A 21,817-nucleotide genomic window follows, 5' to 3' on the forward strand; every position below is an offset into this window, starting at 1 on the left:
AAAGTTCCTTTCATAACCCCTCTCATAGAACTGTGCTTTTTATCTCTATGACATTTATTTTTACACGTTAGACACTGGAAAATATGTACTGAATGAATAGGTCAGTGAATGAATGGATGACCTTCCCTAAGAATCTTTGATTCAATACATCACTTATTTGCTACACAGATCTCATTTGAATGCTAAACTGGTGAAGGCAGTAATCAGCTAAACAATTCAGTGTTTGGTGGGAAAAAAACACACACAAAAAAGTATATGTTTGAAGCCAAATGCACACAAGATAAACAAAATAAGGACCTGAAATTTCAGCTGCAGGGCCTGGGAGTTTTTACTCTTCTCTGTAAGTAAGTCCGTTACAAGATTTATCTCCTTGAAAATATGTATAAAGCTGTAACTTTATTTTTGTACTGTATTTTGCAATGTGTATGGAAGGGGGTGGAGAGAAGCTTGTCTCAAAGTGTCCTGTATTTTTGGTACTTAATTTTCATCTCCCTTATGTTTTCTTTCTCAGATTGAGCAGTTGTCCTCATCCTACCAAGAAATTACAGTGGACAGGCACAATAGAGCTTTGCCAGCAGGCAGAAGTCAAGTTTCTTATCCTTGTGAAATTTAGCCTGGACACACTTACTACGTTGCACAATGTGAGACGTTCAGGTAGAAATAAACAAAAGACCATACTAATCGCCAGGTGTCTGTAGTCACAGCTTTCGGCAGGACTTCACATAAAGCAGAGAGGCTACAGGATTTGGGACAGCACAGTTGACGGAAGAAAGTTAAGGGCATTTAACTGACTTGAAAACACAGGAAGAAAGGACCAGCACATAAAATAACATATTTTGCGGGATGAGCTATTCAGTTGAGTTCAAGTGTAGGGCAATGGTGACCTCTCGGCCAGTTACTATAAATTTGACACGTATTAAGCAAACAAGTGGGTAGTAAAAGTGGGAGTTCAGGTTGAAATGCCTCTTTGAGGGGCCCTTATCAAATATTTGTCTAAGAAAGTTAGTATCATGGAGGAAAAGGTGGTCAACTTCAGGGACCTAGATCTAGCTTCTGCAACTTGCTTCTATACAGTTTAACAAAGTAAAAACTTTTTCCTTCTGGTGTGTGCTCTTTAACACATTTAAAATATCTTTAACATCTTTCAGAAATTTATTTTTCTACCAATTTATTGAGGTTAATATTTTTTTACAGATAAGGCACAAACAGCTAAAGGCTTATCTCTGAACTGCATTGCATGTATAGCACAAGAAAGATCCCACAGGCTTTCATAATTTGAATGGGAAATGGCAGTTAAATGAGGAGAGGAGAGGGAAACTGAACAGCAAAGAGCAGGTGGTCTGTTCCAACTTGGCAGGTGCTTTACCAGGCCCTGGGGTCCTGGTCTGTGAATCAGGTTGGATCTGCCACAGCCCGTCATCGCCAGTGGAAAAGTAGTGCCAGATTCCTATCGGCACTGACTTGGGTGGCAATGGAATGATGTTATTGCATTCAGCAAACGCTTATGGCCTTTTTTCTTGGGTTTGCTACGGGACTAATCTTCTGTTTAAATGCATTACACAGAGCTCATTTCTAACAAAATCATGTTCCTATTTGGTTAACATTATAGATGAAACTCTTGAACATCATATGTTTACTTAAAAACAGAATCTAGACTTCCAAGTCTTCTACCCACTCCTGTGACAATAAAGTCTTCCTAAATGGAGTAGAGATTTTTAGGTGGGGCAGAGCGTGATGGCATCTCATATCAAAAGCCACATGGTTGCCATGGTTTTCAGAAGCTCAAGCACCGCCTTTGTACAAAAGGAACAAAATGTTAAATTTACTTTCAGTTTGAATTTCTGCCACTGAAAATTCTTGTTTTTTTTTAATAACAGCTGCTGGTTTTCTTTCAATTTAATTAATTAGTTAACTTATCGGCTACGTTGGGTCTTTGTTGCTGCGCGTGGGCTTTCTCTAGTTGCAGCGAGGGGGGGTACTCTTCATTGCGGTGCGCGGGCTTCTCATTGCGGTGGCTTCTGTTGTTGTGGAGCACGGGCTCTAGGTGTGCGGGCTTCAGTAGTTGTGGCTCGCGGGCTCTAGAGCACAGGCTCAGCAGTTGTGGTTGCGGGCTCTAGAGAGCAGGCTCGGTAGTTGTGGAGCACAGGCTTAGTTGCTCCGCAGCATGTGGGATCTTCCCGGAACAGGGCTCGAACCCTTGTCCCCTGCATTGGCAGGCGGATTCTTAACCACTGCACCACCAGGGAAGTCCCCCACTGAAAATTCTAATTCAACTCAAAATATCCCTCTGCACACAGGGCAGGCAGAATGGCCAAATGATGATGCTGTATGATGATGATGTCAGCAGCCTGGACCCCTTCCCATGTGGCTCCCTGGACCACTCCATAGCCCTTGCCAGGTACCCGGAATATTTGCTCTTTGGTAATAAGGGCAGATACATGACCAACGGCTCCCACTTAAATCTGTAGCATCTGGACATCCAGATGAAGAGTTATTTGATTCTACTCACAGATATCAAACTAAATATGCTAAACTCTAAAGAGAGCTATTTCAGGAGTCTCAATTAGTCTTCAAAATGGAAAAGCTGTTTCTGTACTTATGTAAAATATAATATGCCATATTATACTGTTTGTTACTTCACCAAGTTTTTAACACAGCATTTTAACACCTCCCCGTTTATAAATGTATACTGCAGCAGAAGCCATATTAGGCATATCTAATCAAAATCAAACCCTATTTTCCTGAGGCTGTTACCACCATCATATCTGGGCATCTGGGGAGGACATACAGCGTCCTTGGCCTATGAATAGATACCTGGAGAATCTAACCTTCACCCTAAGCATGGGAGTGCTGGGGATGGGAGAAAAGGAAGAAGGAGAGGCAGGCATATGTGGGCTTGAAGGAAAGAATGCTTATGAAATAGGGTAAACTACAAGTGTGGAGATCAGGCCACTTTCCTAAAAAAACTTCATCTTCATTTTGTATCCTGAGATACTAGAGGCAAGAAGGGTGACAGCAGATAAATCCATGACACTGTGCCCTCCAGGAACAGCTCCTGCCATTCTGACCATCCCCTACTCTCCTTTCCTGACTCCTATTCATCCAAGTATTGACCTCAGATCATTCTACCTCCCCCGCCCCCCGATATGCTTAATACAAGCTAATCTAATCAACTCTCAGAGATTCACTTTTACATCAATAACTTCCCATATGTCTGTATCTAGTTCTGAACTTCCTTCAGAGCACTATTTCAGCCTTCTGCTGGTCACATTTCTCAGATGTATAACAGGACCTTCAATCTTCATGTGTCCCACTCAAGGGTCATATCTTATTCCCAGTGCTCAGTACATGGGAGATGCTTAATGGATTCTGCTGAGTTAAAATGAATTAAGAAAGATCAGAAACGACTCAAGTGCCCAGCAACAGGGCTGGTTAAATAAACTATGGTACGTCTAGTTAACAGAATATTATACAGCTACAAAAGAAAAAGAAACCATAAATGAATGAGGAGCTTTCTATGTGTTGATTCGGAAAGACTGCCAGGATTTAAGTGAAAGAGAGATGTGCAAGGGAGTTTATCTATTGTGCTACCTGCTAGGCCCTGCATAAAGGAACAATGGAAGGACATGTAAGAAACTAATAAAAGTGGTTACTTCAGGCTGGGGGTAGGTGATAAATAAGGTAATGGGAGGGGGACTTCTCAAGGCATACTCTGTTATATTGTTTGATTTTGAACTATGTTAATATATTACCTATTTAAAACAAATAGTAATCATTAAAAAAAAAACAAAAAATAAACAAGCAAAAAACCAAAAAATGAGTGAGAAATTAATTCAGAGGCGAAGAAAAAGAACTCCAGGATTTGGAGGTTTCAAACTTGAGACCAAAGTGAAAAGACTGTTTTGCAGTCTCCTCTCCCCCATGCAATGAGCTGCAGTTATTATCAATGTAAATGTCTTACTTGTTAGCCACCAAGCGCATGACAGTCCAGTCCTTTGGGAACATCTCTGGGCGTATCAATATTCGGAACACAGTAAATATCTGCAGCAGGAAGTCCTTGGATAAGGAGGAAAGAGACAATTTTACTGAGTTATTATAACTGTCAACACACACACACACACACACACACACACACACACACACACACACACACACAGTGCTGTTGTTACCATTTCCAAAGCAATTACAGAGAAGGGAGCCCTATTTCAATAGTTTACCCAGGAGAGGGAATCATTACCCTTCCCATTCTTAGCACCCAGCTGGTTTGCTACCCTTCCCAAATGTTCCTTTTTCCTTCTCTTTCTCATGCACAGTGGAAATGACTTTTGGTTTTTCTTCACAAGCTCCAAAAATGTAGGTTTTAGAAATAAAATGGAAAACTAGTTAACAGAAGATTAGCAGGGAAATGTATTTTCTTTCTTCTATTACAGTGTCCTAAACTTCAGAACTTTTCAACTCAAGAGAACTGTAAATGGTCCTGGTTCGATTTTGCTTTCCTTTAAGTGGGTGTCAAAATTGAGAAATGTTTTGCTTAAGATGATTTTATGTTCATTAAAAAGCATCTTAAGCAAAAATCCCATATTTCTTAGAGGGCATTCTGAAGATGCAGTATTAATGGGATGCATGCAGTTTTATAGAATCTGAGGGTCCTATGCAGAATAAATAGAAATAATGGATGTGCGCTAAGCTGAGCCCAGTGACAAGTCCTTAGAAGCTAAGAGAGTGTCAAGGTATTCTTCACAGAGATGCCATACCAGGGGGAGTGGTATTTACGGAGATGTTATCTTTAAACAGATCACCTGGAAACACTCTTGACAAGAAGCTATTGTCAGGCATGGAAATATTTCTTAAAACGTTACAAGAGATAGGTTCAAAGTGCTGGAGCACATTATATTTAACAAGGAATCAAGAAGATAACACACCGTAGGTAATGAATAAAATGGAGCTTGCCCTACTCCAAAAGAGATTGGCTCAATCTAGCTATCATTTAGATTTATTAACTAGAAAACTTAAAAAAATTTTTTGTAACTTAAGTACTGCTAGGAAAATATATTTAACAATCTGATTGAAGGCAACAGTATGGTTTTGCTTAGAAAAAACACCCCAAACACATGAGTTTTATTTATCAAACCCAACAATACATTATGTTAAGCACGTAAGCTGCTTGAACATAAGATTACGATTGTCACTCATACCATCAGAAGACAGAAAGATAGAAACTAGAAAACTAAGAAACAGGTTGGAGCTGTGTGTGTGTGTTTACATATTCTAACAGCTTTGATCAAACCCATAAATATTTTGACAAGAATTTATTTTAGCTTCTTTGGCTTCAGCACACATACGTTGATGTGTAGTACGTGCCATGTGCAAACATGCCCAATAGGTCATCTTTCTTTAAATGGCCAGACAGATCCTCCCTGTGTTGTCAGAATCACCAGTTTCCCAAATGTGTTCTACTACGGGGTCAGATAATTTTGGGAAACACCTCCCATTCTAGCCCTCCCTTGGGATAGGAGGTCATTAGCTCACTAAAACTGTGAGAAGCCCTTTTTAATGCATTTCTAAAACTTATTCCAAATGGTTTTCCGGTTGATTCTTTTGAGTTTCCCAGACATGAACACATATAATCCCTGAGAAAAATGATGTTTGCATTTACCTTTCAAAGTGTTACAGCTCACTTTAGTTTCCTGTCTTGTTGCATTTGCTTAGATAGATATTAAAGAAAAAATCATGAAGGTGGTGAGTTGCTTGTTTTTTCACAGTCTACAAGTACTTAGGAATAGTTTAAATAAATTCTAAAATACTGATGTTTCATCTTTTCTCCTCCAATCTTTTAATGGAATTGGAAATTGGAGGCAGCACCCTTTGCGGGGGGAAATAGGAGAGTGTGATGTCCATTGCACTGAGAAAAAAATTGGCTGAAAAATTGGCGGCAGGAAGCAAGATATCTATCTTCTGGGCTAGCAACTTGGATCATTCTTTTGTAGTGCAGGGGACAAAGGTGACATTATTCCAGGTATAGGAGCGGAGACAGACAACCTGTTTCTGTACCGTCTCATTTTCTTATTCCCATTTATCTCACAAAATATAATAAAAGGCGTGCCAGCATGGGCCTTGTGCCAATGCTTATGTATTGACATCAACCTTTATTTCCCTGAAGAAAACTTTTCAGTGTCTCAAGTAGGTTTCTAAGCTTTATCTACCTTTACAGAACCAAGGACATTCATTTGTAGAAACCTTACAATGAAAATAAAAGAACATTATACTGAGAATCAGGAAATCTAGATTGTAATCCTGCCTCGGTCATTAACTGGCTCAGTGACCTTGTTAATTTATTTAACCTCTCTGGAACTGAGCTCTGAGGAGAAGATTAAAAATAATTAATATGATCACGTATCTATTCATGCAGTATGCAAACATGTTTCTTATTTCTCAACTGTAGGCTAATGTTTTAGCAGATGGTAACACAAACACCTTCCACTGTGGTACTTACATGTAATTTAGTTCAGCAAGTATTTCTTGTCAGCTGCCATGCGACAGGTTACATTTCAAACTCAGTTCCAATGTTTTAAAGCACTAAGACCTGAATGCTAGATTCAGCATCCCCTCCCTTCCCTCCCCCAATACAATGGTATTTCCTTGTCTGTTCTGAGTACTTTTCAGCTCTGATTATTTCACTAAACAAGAACTTCTGCATAGATATGTGAAATTATTTTGCACACATAACGATAACTGAATAACAGATTTTTTTATAATCTAGAAAAAGAATACTGGTGTGATAATACTCCTGTTTGGACAGCACACAGAAATAAGTGTTTCATATGCCATCATTTCAAAATTGGCCGCCTGGGAGCAGTTTCTTTTCTGTTTGTTTACTTCAAATAGCACAACATGGTTACTTAACTGTATTCCGGTAATTATTCAAATAAGGGTTCAAAATAAAAAAAGACAGGGAGGTGTTACTTTACAAAAACACTTTTTCTGCAGTGTAAAAGGTTCAAGTAAGAACGTTCATATGAAAACCTTCAAAAACAATAAAAAGTCTCACATTCAAATAGAAAAGAAAGCCGGAGCAGTTGTTATGATGTTACATTATCATTAACACTTATTCATTTATAAATATCGGGTCCTTTAATATGTGCCGGGTGCTGTGTAAGATGCTGGGGACACCTAGTGGGGTAAAATATACTCTTTCATTTATTCATGCAATAATATTTATGGAGTGCCTGCAACATGCCACACCAGAGTTAAGTTAGTTGAATGTGACCTTTGCCTTCCTGGAGCTCATAGTTTTGTGGGAGAGACAAATGCTAATCTATTTATGCACGTGGTACAAACCAGGATACATCTGAGGGCCAGGTATTCCACACAGAGGGAAGGGCACCTCCAAGCCTCAGACTCAAGACAGAGGTTGCCCAGGCTGCAAAGGGGAGTGGCAAGAAATGGGGCTGGTAGGTAAGTAGGGATAAATAAAAGATGGATAGGGACTTCCCTGGCCATCCAGTGGTTAAGACTCATGCATTCCAATGCAGGGGGAGGGGGTTTGATACCTGGGTGGGGAACTAAGATCCCACATGCCTTGCGGCACGGCCAAAAATTAAAAAAAAAAAATTAAAAAAAAGATGGATAGATAAATAGAAAGATAATGATAAATAGGGACCAATCAAAGGTAAATAAATAAATACAAGGTAAATAAATCTCATACCTTTTCCCTGGTAAGCAGTTTGGAAATTTATCCCGAGGGCGATGTGGAGACACTGAGGGGCTTTATGCAGACATGTAAGAGGATCAAATTCTGGTTTTACAAAGATTTTCTGACTACAATATATAACACATTGTTTTGTGTTTACATGTACTATAGTATCAGAATAGCACAGACAGAAATCAGGTGTATGAAACAGAACTGGGGAGGCACAGAAGGAGGCCTTTTGAGATCATGAAACTTGAGTTAAGAGATTTGGGAAAAAAGCATCATGAGGTACGTAGACAGCCTGCGACACTGTCTCCTTATGTCAAGAGCAATGAATGGGACAGAGCCTTCTAGATACACATTTCCTTTACTTATGATTTAGACTATAGTCAATCTTATTTTAAAATTTTGCCAAATATTTCAAATGTGTAACACCCTTGATGCAAGGTCTGAATTCAATTAAAGAGTGTTAATAATCGTTATCACATTGAAACTAATATCCTTAAAATTGACTATTTAAGTACATCATGCAAAAATAACTCTCAAATGGTCCTCAATCCTCAAGAACTATAGAACTATTTTTCTGTAATAAAATAAAGACTATAAGTTGAAATAACTGTATGGAAAAAGATGGCTTCTGAAGCAGGCAGACATTTATTATGAGGGTTGATTCATTCAACAAAGATTTAATGTTCCAGGCTCTGTGCTTAGGACACAAAGACAGAGCCCCTACTATCAGAGAGCCCACAGTCATCAAGAATACAAGGAAACAACAAATAATAACATGTATTGTTGCACATGCTGTCACAGAGGGGGACTGCAGTCTATGAAGGCTTCATTTAAAAAAAGTGATACCTGGGCCGGATTTTACTGCAGGAGCTGAAATCAGGGAAGGGATTAACGGGGTACAAATTAGGCAATGGACGTGAAGTGTGGTGGAATAGGCATTTCAGGTAGACAAAAAAAAAAAAAAAAAAGACCCAGAGGAATTAAAAATTATCTATATGGTTTGTTAGGAATATACAAGTAATCGTAGTAATCTTAAGTGACTGGAATGAAAGGTATTTGGAAAGGGATGGAGGACAACGAGGATGGAAGGTAGACTGAAGTTAAGGAAGACTTGACGAAAAGACTGGACTTTGTCCTGCAGTTAATGTAAAGTCCTCAGAGTTTTAAAGTTGGCCTGAGACTTGATCAGATATGATTGTTGAAAGCTAGTGGGCCAGTATAAGGGAGACAATGAAAGGTAATAATAATGTTGTACATAACTTCCAGAACATGTACACTGTCAGGCTTAGAGCAAGATCACCACAGTTCTATATGAAAAGTCACAATCAACAAAAAACAGGAGTCTTACTGCTCTCTATATGCATAAAATGCCAGGGATATGGCCCCAGTAGAAGGTAGGTGTATAATAAAACATTACTGACAACAGAAGAAGGAAAAAAAAACCCTAATCACTGCTTAGTTTTTGCTTTTGTTCATTTCTAAAATAATGGCATGTTCTAGAGAAGGAAGGAAACAATGCAGAGGACCAGCGCTCAGGTCCGCGCTCCTACACACTTCAGGCGACGCTGTGACTCACAAGTACTTGAGGACCAAGGAGAAGAAATGGCCTACTGTTCACAATGCTGGAAGCCACTCCAACAGTAACCCTGGAGACACCCAGGTTCTCCAAGCAAGAATGAAGTTTAAAACTGCACTAGGCTTAGCAGATACTTGAGAATTACACACTTTCAACCTTCATTTTGACTTAGAGACCCATGGGGAAACGCTAGGCCAAATCTCTCTTTGAATTGATAAGAAGAGAAAAAAAGCAGTGATGCTAGGCATAAAGAACAACCAAAAAAAGATTCATTTGAAAATCTCAATATATAATTTGTCAGTATCAATTAAGATTAAAATGTATATATCCCATGATCCAACAGTTCTACTTCCAGAAATTCATGCTACAGCAATAAGGGCACAAATCCATAGAGATATATGTATCAAGATGTACACCACAGGATCCTTTCTAATGGCAAAAATCAGAAACATCCTGAATGCCCACTAAAAGGGAAATAATTATGGATCATCATATAATGAGATTCAGAAGAATGAATAATGTACTGGGCTATATAATGTCCATGGTATATTACTGTGTGAAAAGACGTGCAACCAGTATGATTCCATTAAAAAATGCGCGTGAGGATACAGCATAGAAAATAGTCTATGAGGATACACCCCTATGTGTCAACAGCAACTATCTCTGGGGAACAGAATCATGTGTGTGGAGGAAAAGAGGACATACGCTTCATTACTTTAAACCAATAGGGTTATGTGGGATTTTTAGTGTCTAATCCCAATAACAGTTATCATTTTTCATTAATATCACTCTATTAAGTTGTACCTTTCCTTACTGATCATTCCCTTATTTACTCAATTTCTAACCTAAATGTAGATACAAAAAAATCTGCCCCCCCAAATCCCAAACTCTCCCTCTGCCAATTTAGCCTTTTTAGACGTCCTCACTTCTTGACTAGAACTACCTCATTACTTTTAAAGAGCTGACAAAGGAAATGTTATACAATTTGATAGCAAAGATTTTCGTTTAGGGAAGTTTATTGAAGTGTAGGCAAAAGCTGAGTTTAGCTGCCTGAGCAAAGAACTGAGACGTTAATAGAATTCCTAGCCCTCGCAATTACTTGGGAATGATGATAGTATCAATCTTCATCGCAAGGGGTAGTGAAATGAGATGCTGCAAGAAAAGAGTTTAGCGCTGCATCTGCTTCATGGCTGAGGGAGTGGGGCTGGGGAGGTACTATGTAACTGTTAGCCATTATCACTCTTGTTGCTTATACATATCACACTCATTTACAACTTATGATTTAGATGCCCCGATAACATTAAGGCATTAACAGAGATCGGTTTATTAGTCTTGATATTCCCAACATCTAGCCAAGGTGCTCAACAAATGTTTACTGAGTCAAGCAACTGACATAATAAAATAATAATAATAGTGCTTACCTCATGGGGTTCTTTTCAGGATTAAATGAGTTAATATTAATCAGCCTCTTAGAACAGTGCCTTACATGTACTAAGTTCTATATAAATGTTTGCTGTTTGAGGTCGTCAGTTCCTTTACCACAATACCCAAACCCCACAGTCCTCTAAGATTTTTGGTTTTATAATACATTTGGCAGCAAAACCTTACCCAAACTACTCATAGTCTATATTTATCCCACCTAGAGCGAATATTTTATTTAGCTGCAGAAATACTGAGATGTTTGATTATATAGTTGACCCTTGAACAACATGGGTTTGGACTGTGCAGGTTCACTTATACAAATATTTTTTTCACTAGTAAGTACTACAGTACTACACGATCTGCAGTTGGTTGAATCCGTGGATGCAGAGCCATGGATGTGGAGGAAACATGGATAGAGAGGAACCACGTGTACAGAGGGCTGACGCTAGGCTGTATGTGGATTTTCAACTACACATAGTTCAAGGGTCAGCTGTAGTTGCTACCCCCAATTCTACTGGAGGTGCTATATGATACTATACAGTATATGTGCCATATTATCTTTCTGAAATCTCAAAAATTCTGATTTCTGCAATACATTTGGTAGAAGGACTTCAGACAAGGGACTAGAGATCAGTGCTATCATCTTCAGAAAATCTTGTAACATAGATTTCAGTACCATAAATATGGATACTTGACTTTGAAGAAAATTGAGAACAGGAAAACTTTACTTGTTAAAAGGTGGTATCTGAACTTTTAAAATACAGATTAAAACCAGCTGACTAATTAGCCTTTAGTAAAATAAATGCCCTCCAGTCTGCCTTCACTCCACTTATCCCCCTTTCATACTTACACTGGGGAAGGTGTCCTTCCTCCCAGTCAGTCCTTCCTCCCAGTCAAGGCTAATTAGGTCCCTCCTGCTGCTTTCTTAGAGACCTCCCCCTGTGAGTTAGGACCTCTTTTATCTTCAGTGTCTCCCTCTCCACCAGCTCTGATCATTTTTATTTAAATACGTTTAAGTCTCCTCCATGATAAATATTCCTCTGACATCCCAAGTTCTCCTTCAGTAGATACCTTATACTCCTTTTCTTGAAACACTGTCTACATCCACTATATCGTTTTCTTTTTTTTTTTTTTAAATTCCTCAGTCCATGACATCTTGGCTTCTACCCTCACCAATGCATTGAAAATGCTCAAGTTCACCAAACATTCGATAATTCAATAGTGCAACCAGATAGGTCTTTCTTAACACAAATGTGATCGTGTCTGTCCCTTCTTAAAACCCTCCATAGTTTTCCAATGTCCTCAAAATAAAGTCTATGCACATTCACAGAGCCTTATGTCTTACATCTCTCTTCCTCACACTGTACAGTCGGTCTATCAATCTACAAATGTTGCCTGAATGCCTACAGCATGCTAGGCAAGTTCTGCGATCTGAGGATACAGCAGTGAACCAGCCGTCGTTTCAGACATCAAGAAGTTTATAACCTAGTAGCTAGGAGTTGGGGATACACATAAACAAATAAACAAAAATATTCCAGATTCTAATAACCGTTATAAAGGTGGAATGGCAACTGTGGTATGTCAGTTAGGATATTCAGGTGATGTTTTAGTTGAGAGATCTGAACGTCTCAGCCAAAGATGGACAGCATACTCCCACCCAGCTCTCAGCTGAGACCTCCCTTGGGGAGTTTTCCTCTAGCCTTGAGTTGGGGCTGGCAGCAATTCCTAGATGCTCCAAAGCACTGTGTGCTTACTCTGTGTCTTCACCACTCTCATTTGCCTATGTTACCGCCCATTACCAGTTTGACTCTTCCCCCTATAGGAACTGGCCTTTTTGCTTCTGGTTACATAATAATGCTGGTAGCACTTGGTACGTTGGAATTGCTCAATCTGAAGGACAGATAGAGTAATTAATATTGTTAAAAAAATTTCCTTGGCCTGAAGGCCCAGGTTTTTTTCTTATTTTTTTTTAGGCCCGGCTACTTTGAAGTGGGAAACATGTGTCCCTTGAAAAGGTGTGTGGCTGACTGAAATGAGGGAAAGCCACATAAAACACTTTATTCATTACTTTCATTTGCTTTATTATTGTTAATATGACTATTAAAGCATAAAACTCAATACCTAGATTAAACAAATCATGTTTTTCAACTTATGCTTTTCTACTATTTTTTTCTCATTCCCAGGACCTGTGAAAATATGTAATTTTTCCTATGTGAAATTTTGAAATACGAAGTCATAGACTTCTTGAGTAAAACCTAATGGTTCCTCAGCTGCGTTAAATATTCAACTTGTGATGAAAATTAATAACTGCACGATTATTTTCCTTTTTAACCATATGGGTTTCTGTATGTAAGTGGGTAAGTTCTAAGATCTTTATCCATTTTTAATTCTAAACTCAAGATTAAATATAAGCATGAAAAACATGATATTTTCAGGCTTGGGCACATGCTAATCAACTGTCAGATAGATTACATCTGCCCAAACCTATTCTTTGTTTCATATGACTCAGCTTGTCAACTGATCCAAGGTAACTGAAAGATTCTTCTGAGATGATACAACAGTTAAAAGTCAAAGATAAGTGATCCCTATGCGTTATCTATATTGAAAAAAATCTAGAAATCTTCCTCTAAGGCACTATGAAGGCTTGTAATCATGCAAACATTACACTGTGCCTATAACCACTGTCTTATAATTCTCCATCCCCAAGTGATAGGGATAGAGTAGGATAATTAAATAGTTTGTTTAGCAATCCCACTAGGGAAGGGAATTTTAAGGAAGTCTGGGAGACTGTTGTAAGCTAATGACCACTCAACAAAATAATCCAGTAACCTAGCAACAATCTATACTACCTTTTAGGAAGAGCAGGTGCATTCAAGGGCCAGGCACACTCAAGCCACAAGTCCTGATAGTTAAAACACCAGAGAGTAGGTATGGGATCTGAATCATGTTACACGAAGTCAGGGAATTAATGGTCCTTGAAGAGTAGCATTCTGCATGTAGCCAAGACAGGAATATAGGTGAAAGGGGAAAGAAACCAGGTGAAGGGGGACATTATACCAAAATCTGAGATGAACTACCATATTTAAGTATATGTTAATACCCTTTTGCTAATACACATATGATTTAAGTAGCGCCATGACAGTCCCGGTTAGACCATAGAGGGTCAAAGGAGGAAGTAATGATGTAAGCCTTGACATCTACCCAAAAATGAGGAAGAAGGTCGTCTTCTCCCCTCCCCACTTTTTCTTTGATTATAAAAGTGTAGCCCTCTTTGTTCTTGGGGCCATGCTCCCTTGCTGGCCAGCTTCTATCTCTCACAAGCATCCTATGCTAATAAACTCACTCTTTGCCTATAGCTTTGCCTCATGCTGACTTCTTTCTCTTCTGAGACAAAAGAACCTGAGCTTCAGTAAGTCCTGATACCAGGTGAGTAGTTTCAATTAAAAGACAGTGGGTTCAAATGTAAAATAGATAGCTAGTGGGAAGCAGCCGCATAGCACAGGGAGATCAGCTGGGTGCTTTGTGACCACCTAGAGGGGTGGGATAGGGAGGGTGGGAGGGAGATGGAAGAGGAGGAGATATGGGGATGTATGTATATGTATAAGTGATTCACTTTGTTATACAGCAGAAACTAACACACCATTGTAAAGCAATTATACTCCAATAAACTTGCTAAAAAAAAAAAAGACAGTGGGTTCAAGTCCCCTCCTAGGTCAGAGATGGTGCGTTTAAGTCCCAATCTGCGGGTGACTTGGGTTCAAGACCCAGACCGTGGGTTCGAGTCCCAATCTGAGTTTTGGCTGGGTTCAAGTCCCATCCGAGAAAGAGTATGGTTTCACCAGCACTTAAGTGACCCTTCCATTTTGATGGTTTATGTATGAAGCTGTCTAGAAACTGAAGCAATGGAAGAGAAATAAAAGTAAATACGGACAGAAGATAGGTCATTCCTGTGACTGAGGACAATCAGCTTCTAAGGTTTTAGTGAACACCATGAAGGAAGTGTTAAAGTCACCTAAATCTTAGCAAGGATTGGATTTTTACAAACCCAGCATCAATATCTTCCATTTAATGTCACTGTCAGAGTAGCACAGCATATTGATTAGACCAAAGCCCACAGAGAATGGCAAATACAGCTCTGCCTCCCTAGTCAGAATGTTGTAGCCAGAACTTCTCACTGTGTTTTTAGAGGGATGAAATCAGCTAATATTGTAATACATACTCCCTTATCTGCTATTAAGGCAATATTTCTAAGTCCACTTAACTAGACTCAGTCTATTTGCTTTTGTCTCATTAGTTCTGTTATTCTGTTTCTAGGTTACTGGACTTTGATGGCAGGCATTTCAAATCCTATATGCTTGTCCAAAGTAAGAATTAATTGCTTGGCTTGAGTACAGAAATTTTAAAGAATCAAGACAGAAGAGCAAATCTGTGCATAAATCTGATAAAAAACAGAATTGAATGGAATCAGGTAAAGCAATTGTCAAAAACCCATCTGAACCATGATGAATAAGAACAAGAGAAACTAAAAAGATATATTAGACACTTTAAAAAATGTCACTTACCCTTAGTTCCTCTTTCGTATTGAAACTATCAAGAAGCTGTTGATAATGTCTATCTGTCATTTGCCGTAACAGGGACAGGAGACAAGCAACAAACTCCCCCTAAGAGAAAAAAAAGGAAGCATGTTTTTTACTAAGTACATAAAAAAACATCAGTAACTTACCTTCAACTGATCTCAAATAGAACACTTGAAAAGAAAACCCACTATGATCCAAATTTACCCTATGATGTTGTCTTAATCTAAATTAACCATAATATTACAGTAAAATTTCTCCCTGTAATGATTACCATTTACTTGGTACACATGCATTTTAAAATTTAGAGTGGGGACTTCCCTGGTGGCACAGTGGTTAAGAATCCACCTGCCAATGCAGGGGACACGGGTTCAATCCCTGGTCCAGGAAGAGCCCACATGCCGTGGAGCAACTAAGCCCGTGTGCCACAACTACTGTGCCGCAACTGAGCCTGCAAGCCACAACTACTGAGCCCATGTGCCACAACTACTGAAGCCCGCATGCCAAAAGTACTGAGCCCGTGCGCCTAGAGCCCATGCTCTGCAACAAGAGAAGCCACTGCAGTGAGAAGCCCGCGCAACACAATGAAGAGTAGCCTCCGCTCACCACTACTAGAGAAAGTCCGCACGCAGCAACAAAGACCCAACGCAGCCAAAAATAAATAAATAAATAAATAATGAAAAAATAAAATTTAGAGTGGATTTTTTTTTAACTTGGGTGGAAGCTTTTCAGTAGGGAAGTAACTCCACACACTTAAAGAAGATAATGTACTGAGGCTCCTGACCATTTATTAAGCATTTACTATGTCTTCATTCATTATACTGTTTGAGCCTCATATCAGTGTTATAAGGTAGGGGGTATAATGTTATTGAAGTATAGCTGATTTACAATATTGTGTTAATTTCTGCTGTACAACACAGAGAATGCTAATTTAAAGAAAGTAAAATGTAGGTTTGGTGGGCTAAAAGACTTGCCCAAAGTCACACAGCTAGAAACTGGCAGAGCTGCAGTTATTCCTGCGGTTTTCTACTCCAAAGCTCTTCCTGTACCTTCATGCTCCATTTTTGAACTCACATGACCTTCTCCAGCTCATCAGTGTTCATCTGCTGACTTGTTGGGTGTCAAAAAAGCCATACATTGCATAATGTTTGTTTCAATCTCCTTTTAAGAACAGTTTAGTTATTTTTTTAAATTTATTTTATTAAAGTCTAGCTGATTTACAATGTTGTGTTAATTTCTGCTGTACAGTAAAATGATTCTGTAATACAGAACATATATATACACACTTTTTCTTATTCTTTTCCATTATGGTTTATCATAGGATATTGAATATAGTTCCCTGTGCTATACGGTAGGACCTTGTTTATCCATCCTGTATAAACTAGTTTGCATCTGCTAACCCCAAACTCCCAACCCACCCCTCCCCCATCTCCCCTCCCCCTTGGCAATCACAAGTCTAAGAACAGTTTAAGTTAACTGTGATTCTTTTGTGCTTGGGTGCTACGTGATTGACTCCTACAAAGTCCAAATCTTAAAAATTAATAATGAAAAAGAAAAAATATATATAGCATCCATAGATTTGAAGACTTATAAAATTGCTATCACTTGTATTTCCTGATGCATTTCTAACTTAAAATATATGTTTTCAATGCAAACTGTTTTGCTCAGCAAAGAATTTATCTACTTTTAGTTACATTTAAAACAATACAAGCACAACAGGAGAAGTAATCAGTGGTAATTGACTGTGCATTTAGAGAAATTCAGTTTAATTGGGAATTGGTTTCTTTGAGTTTACATGGAAAAAGATTACAGGCTCACATGTAAAATCTGAGACTAAAAGCCCTGAGTAATCGGATTTACCAAGAGAGGCAGCTAAGTCAGGACAGTCAAACGTATCCCCACCAAGGCCATGGGAGGCCTGAGGATGCTACTTAATGGCCATGTCAGGGTAACCAGAGATGCAAGCTGGCTCCTTGCATGTGGATAATCATCTGCAACACACAGATATGACAAGTAATTATCCCTACACACTTTTTAGGGCAAATATTTAAGTACTAACCAGTATGGGCTAGCAGAAATACCCTCTAAGCTCAACATATTACTTTGTTAATGCACAAAGGAATCCTTGATACTTAACACAAGAAATAGAAAATTTAAGGGCACAATCATGAATATTTTAGTGTATGTGTATGAAGAAATAACCCAAGGCTAGGAAGAAACTACTTGAAAGGACTGGGAGCTCATACATGACTGGTGCTCATATATGACTGAGAATAGTGTTTATTCTCACCAGTCAGACTGAAAAATCCTCACTACTAATAGGGCATCAGGGCATCAGTTAGAGTACTAAAAGTACTCTTTTCCTCAGTAGTGGGGAAAAATTACTCCTAGAATAAATGCTGCTCTGATCCTACCTAAAAAAGTTCAAAAGCAAGACCTGGAACAATCTAACGTCCCCAAGAAACTGCCATCCTCATCCCACAGCAAAGGTCAAAGATAGTTTTTGGAATTAAAAAAAAATTCACCTCCCAACAAGGTAAAATTTACAATGTCTGGTGTTCAATAAAAAATTACTAGGCTTACACAGAAATAGGAAAAAAAATGATGAAACAAATGAGAAGAGAAAATAATCAATCAATAGAAAGAGATCAGAAATGACACACATAATAGAATTAGCAGTCAAGGACATTAAAATAGTTTTTAGTACTGTATTCTATATATTCAGGAAGCTTGAGGAAAGACTGAACATGTTAATTAGAGGCATGTAAGATTTCAAAAGGAACCAAATTAAACTTCTAGAGATGAAGATTGTCATGTATGAGATGAAAATTCACTGAATGGGACTAATGTCAGATTAGACTGTGGACAAAGAACGTCACCTGCCGTTTCAGTAAACAAAGGCTGTTGAGTCATCATCTACTACAGCCACCCCTGATGGTGCACCCTGAGGGGAATTCAGGATGGAGAAAACAGGATACTGGTCCTAGATAGTTAAGATGGATATCAAAGGAATAATTTCAATAAGCCCAGACTCTTGAATCTTCTCATACATAGAAAAGCACTAAAATCATTTACTTGAGATGTCTGTTTTTTGTGATTAGCAATAATCTTTCGATGTTCGACTACATTTTTTTTTTTTTTTCAGTAAAAACTCCTATATATCCTGGTTCCTCCCTTACCTCTTTGGGACAGTTCCTCAGAACTATCTGAGAGGCTGCCATCTGGGGCTATACTCCTCAGTAAGTCCACTAAATAAAACATAATTCTCAACTTTTAGGTTGTGCATTTTTTTTCAGTCAACAGACAATATAGAAGAAGACAGCATAATAGATATCCTCCAAAATGAAACAGAGGAAAAAAAAAAAACTAAAAGAGAAGAAAAAAGCACAGTGAACTCTAGGACAACTTCAAGTAGCAAAATATATACGTAATTGCAGACCTCAAAGAGAAGGGGTCAGAAAAAGTAGTTGAAGAAATAAGGGGAAAAAATTTCAGATTCTTTGAAAAGCATAAACCTATATATCAAAGAATTTCAACAAACCCTAAGCATACAAAGCATGAAAAAAATTACATCAAAGCACAACATAGTAAAATTGCTGATAGCCAGTGATAAAGAGAAAATCTTAACACCAGTGAGAGGAAAAAAAAGACACATTATATCCAGAGGAAGAAAGATAAGGATGAGAGATTTCTCACTGGAAACAATACAAACTAAAGATAAATATGAGAGATTTCTCACTGGAAACAATACAAGCTAGAAAACAGTGGAGCAACATCTTTAGAGTACTGAAAGAAAACAACTATCAACCAAGAATTTGTTACCCAGTAAAATTCTTTCAAAAACAAAGACAAAATAAAGACTTTTCAGACATCCCAAGACTTAAACAGTTCACCACTTCTACTCAACATTATTGTGAAGGTTCTAGTAAGTGCAATAAAGCAAGAACAAGAAATAAAGAAATACAGATTGGAAAGGAATTTTAAAAAAGCTGTCTTTATTCACAGACAACATATTTGTGTACAAAGAAAATGCTACAGGATCTACAATGAGCTACTAGAACTACTTAAGTGAGTTAATCAATGTTTAGGAATACAAGTTCAGTGTACAAAAATCAATTTTCTGCATAATGAAAATGAACAATTAGAAATTGAAATTTAAAATAATATAATTTATAATACCATTAAAATATGAACTACTTAGTGATATATATGACAGAATATATGTAAGATCTGCTGAACACTACAAAACTTTGATGAGAGCAATTAAAGATGACCTAAATAAATAGAGAGATACACTATGTTCATAGACTGCAATTCAATATTGTTAAGATGTTAACTCACTCCAAATTGATATATAAATTCAATGCAATCCCACTCCATATCATAGCAGGTATTTTGGGGGGCAGAAAGTGACAAGCTGATTTTAAAATTCATATGGAAGTGCAAAGGACCTGGAATAGTGAAAACAACTATGAAAAAGAACAAACTTAAAGGTCTTAGACTACCTGACTTCGAGACTAAACTATAACACTAAGGTAATCAGGATACTGTGTTACTGATGTCCAAACAGAAAAATAGATAAATAGAACAGAAAGCCCAAACCAGAAATAATCCAAACGCTCACGAACAGGTGAATGAATAAACAAATTATAGCATATCCATATAATAAAATACTATTCAGCATTAAAAAGAAATGAACTACTGATAAACAGAGTAACACTGATGAAACTCAAATAATTATATTGAAGAAGTCAAAATGCCCTCCTCCTTCACCATTCCCCCAAAAAACCAACAACAATAACCACATACTGTATGATTCCATTCATATAAAAATCTAGAAAATGCAAACTTATCTATGGTAACAGAAAGTAGGTCAGTGGTTGCCTGGGGATGAGGTAATGAAGAGGGGCAAGAGGGAGGGAATACAAACAAGCACAAAGAAACTTGCAAGAGTAATAGACATGTTCATTATCTGGATGGTGATGAAGGTTCACAGGTATGTATATTATGTCAAAATTTTATCAAACTGTAGACTTTAAACACATGCAATTTTTTGCATGTCAATTATATCTCTAAACTTTAAAAAAATAAGACATTATGACAATATTATCATTTATGGAACTATGTGTAAGTTGCTGTATTTTGATTATATTATCAAGTTTATCCCTCACTAGAGCCTTGTTGGGTGGACACTATTAACTTAACGTTACAGTGAGATCTGTTAAAGTTAATAACATATTTATCCCACGTTCCACAGTCAGAAAATGGTGAAGCTGGGGTGTTAACCTAGGTATCTCTGGCTCTTCTTCCTGCTGCTCAGACTGATTTATTTTATTGAGGAAATATAACTGAGCTTGGGGGTTATATTTCAAATACAAATAGGTATATAAGAATCTGTCTGTTGATAACCAATGTCTGTACCTTTTAGCCTGTCTTATGTCTTGACATGAAAATGTAAATCTAGTTGGTAGAAATGCATTCAATGTTTCATCTCTTAGTTTTTCTACATCCTATCTACACTGTCTCCAATGCAGCTACTAGATCAATATTCTTATTTATTTCAACATACATTCTGTGAATAGTGAAATATCTTAAATGACATTATTTTTAATAATTTTAGCAATAATAAAAATTATTCAAAAGTGAATAGACTTTCATTAAATCTTTACAGTCACCATACCTAGGAGAATACCTCTTTGAATCCATATTCTACTTATATCTGTCACATCTGGTTTACGCCTAATGCAAACAACTTGTCATCCTGATATCTAATCTTGGCACAATTAAGACATGTTGTCAATCCCAATATTTACTGTACAATGTCATTTTATTTATTCACTTCATCAATTTAGGAACTCCAAGCACATTTAACCCTGTTAAGAGGCCTAGACGTCCAATATTTTTTACCCGTAATGTAACTTTGTTTCTAAGAGATTTTTAAGTGTCTACATGAAAACCCTAGACTCACAATTTATTAAAAAGAATAAATAAAAAACCACTGTTGGCCAAGATTCACTTCATTTTAGTGTTGGAACTTTTTAATGTACAAATCACCATCAGAAAGAACTCTATGCTATAGTGGCTTGCATCCATTTTACAACTAGATTGAGCATACTGGGCATTTCCACCAATAACTGTGAATAAGATTATTAGACGGCTACAACAGTCTCTCCAGAGCGGACAGCAAGATAGGGAGCAGGGACTTTCATGACAACTGGTCTGTGTCAGTGAAGACAATGCGAGGAACCTGGACTTCTACCTCCATCTGGCCATAATGAATTGGCACCCAACCCCTTACCCTGTCAAGTCACGTGACATAAGGCCACCTGAAACAGGTGTAAATAAGATCCAGAGTCTTATAATACAAAAATATCCAGATTTCAATTGAAAATCACTCATCATACCCAAAATCAAGATATAAAATTGAATGAAAAAAGACAAGAGATGTCAACACTGAGGTGATAGAGATGTTAAAATTATCTGACATAACTAATACAAAAATCAACTTAAAATGGTTCATGGACTTAAACGTAATATAGAAAACTC

At 37.7% G+C, this 21,817-nt stretch overlaps 1 protein-coding gene across 3 annotated transcripts in view; it reads right to left on the reverse strand.

The window, feature by feature from the left end:
- The window catches only part of DOCK4 (dedicator of cytokinesis 4), a 478,765-nt gene that overhangs the window by 78,238 nt on the left and 378,710 nt on the right, over positions 1 to 21,817 (reverse strand). For all 3 annotated transcript variants that reach the window (XM_073809841.1, XM_073809840.1, XM_019925305.3), the window contains exons 26-27: positions 15,260 to 15,358; positions 3,962 to 4,056 (exon numbers count right to left, since the gene is read on the reverse strand). In XM_073809841.1, the coding sequence (XP_073665942.1) occupies positions 3,962 to 4,056; positions 15,260 to 15,358 (194 nt within the window). The remainder of the gene's footprint in view (positions 1 to 3,961; positions 4,057 to 15,259; positions 15,359 to 21,817) is intronic.

This window comes from Tursiops truncatus, chromosome 9 (genome assembly GCF_011762595.2).
Source record: "Tursiops truncatus isolate mTurTru1 chromosome 9, mTurTru1.mat.Y, whole genome shotgun sequence".
In the NCBI taxonomy this organism is placed as follows: domain Eukaryota; kingdom Metazoa; phylum Chordata; class Mammalia; order Artiodactyla; family Delphinidae; genus Tursiops; species Tursiops truncatus.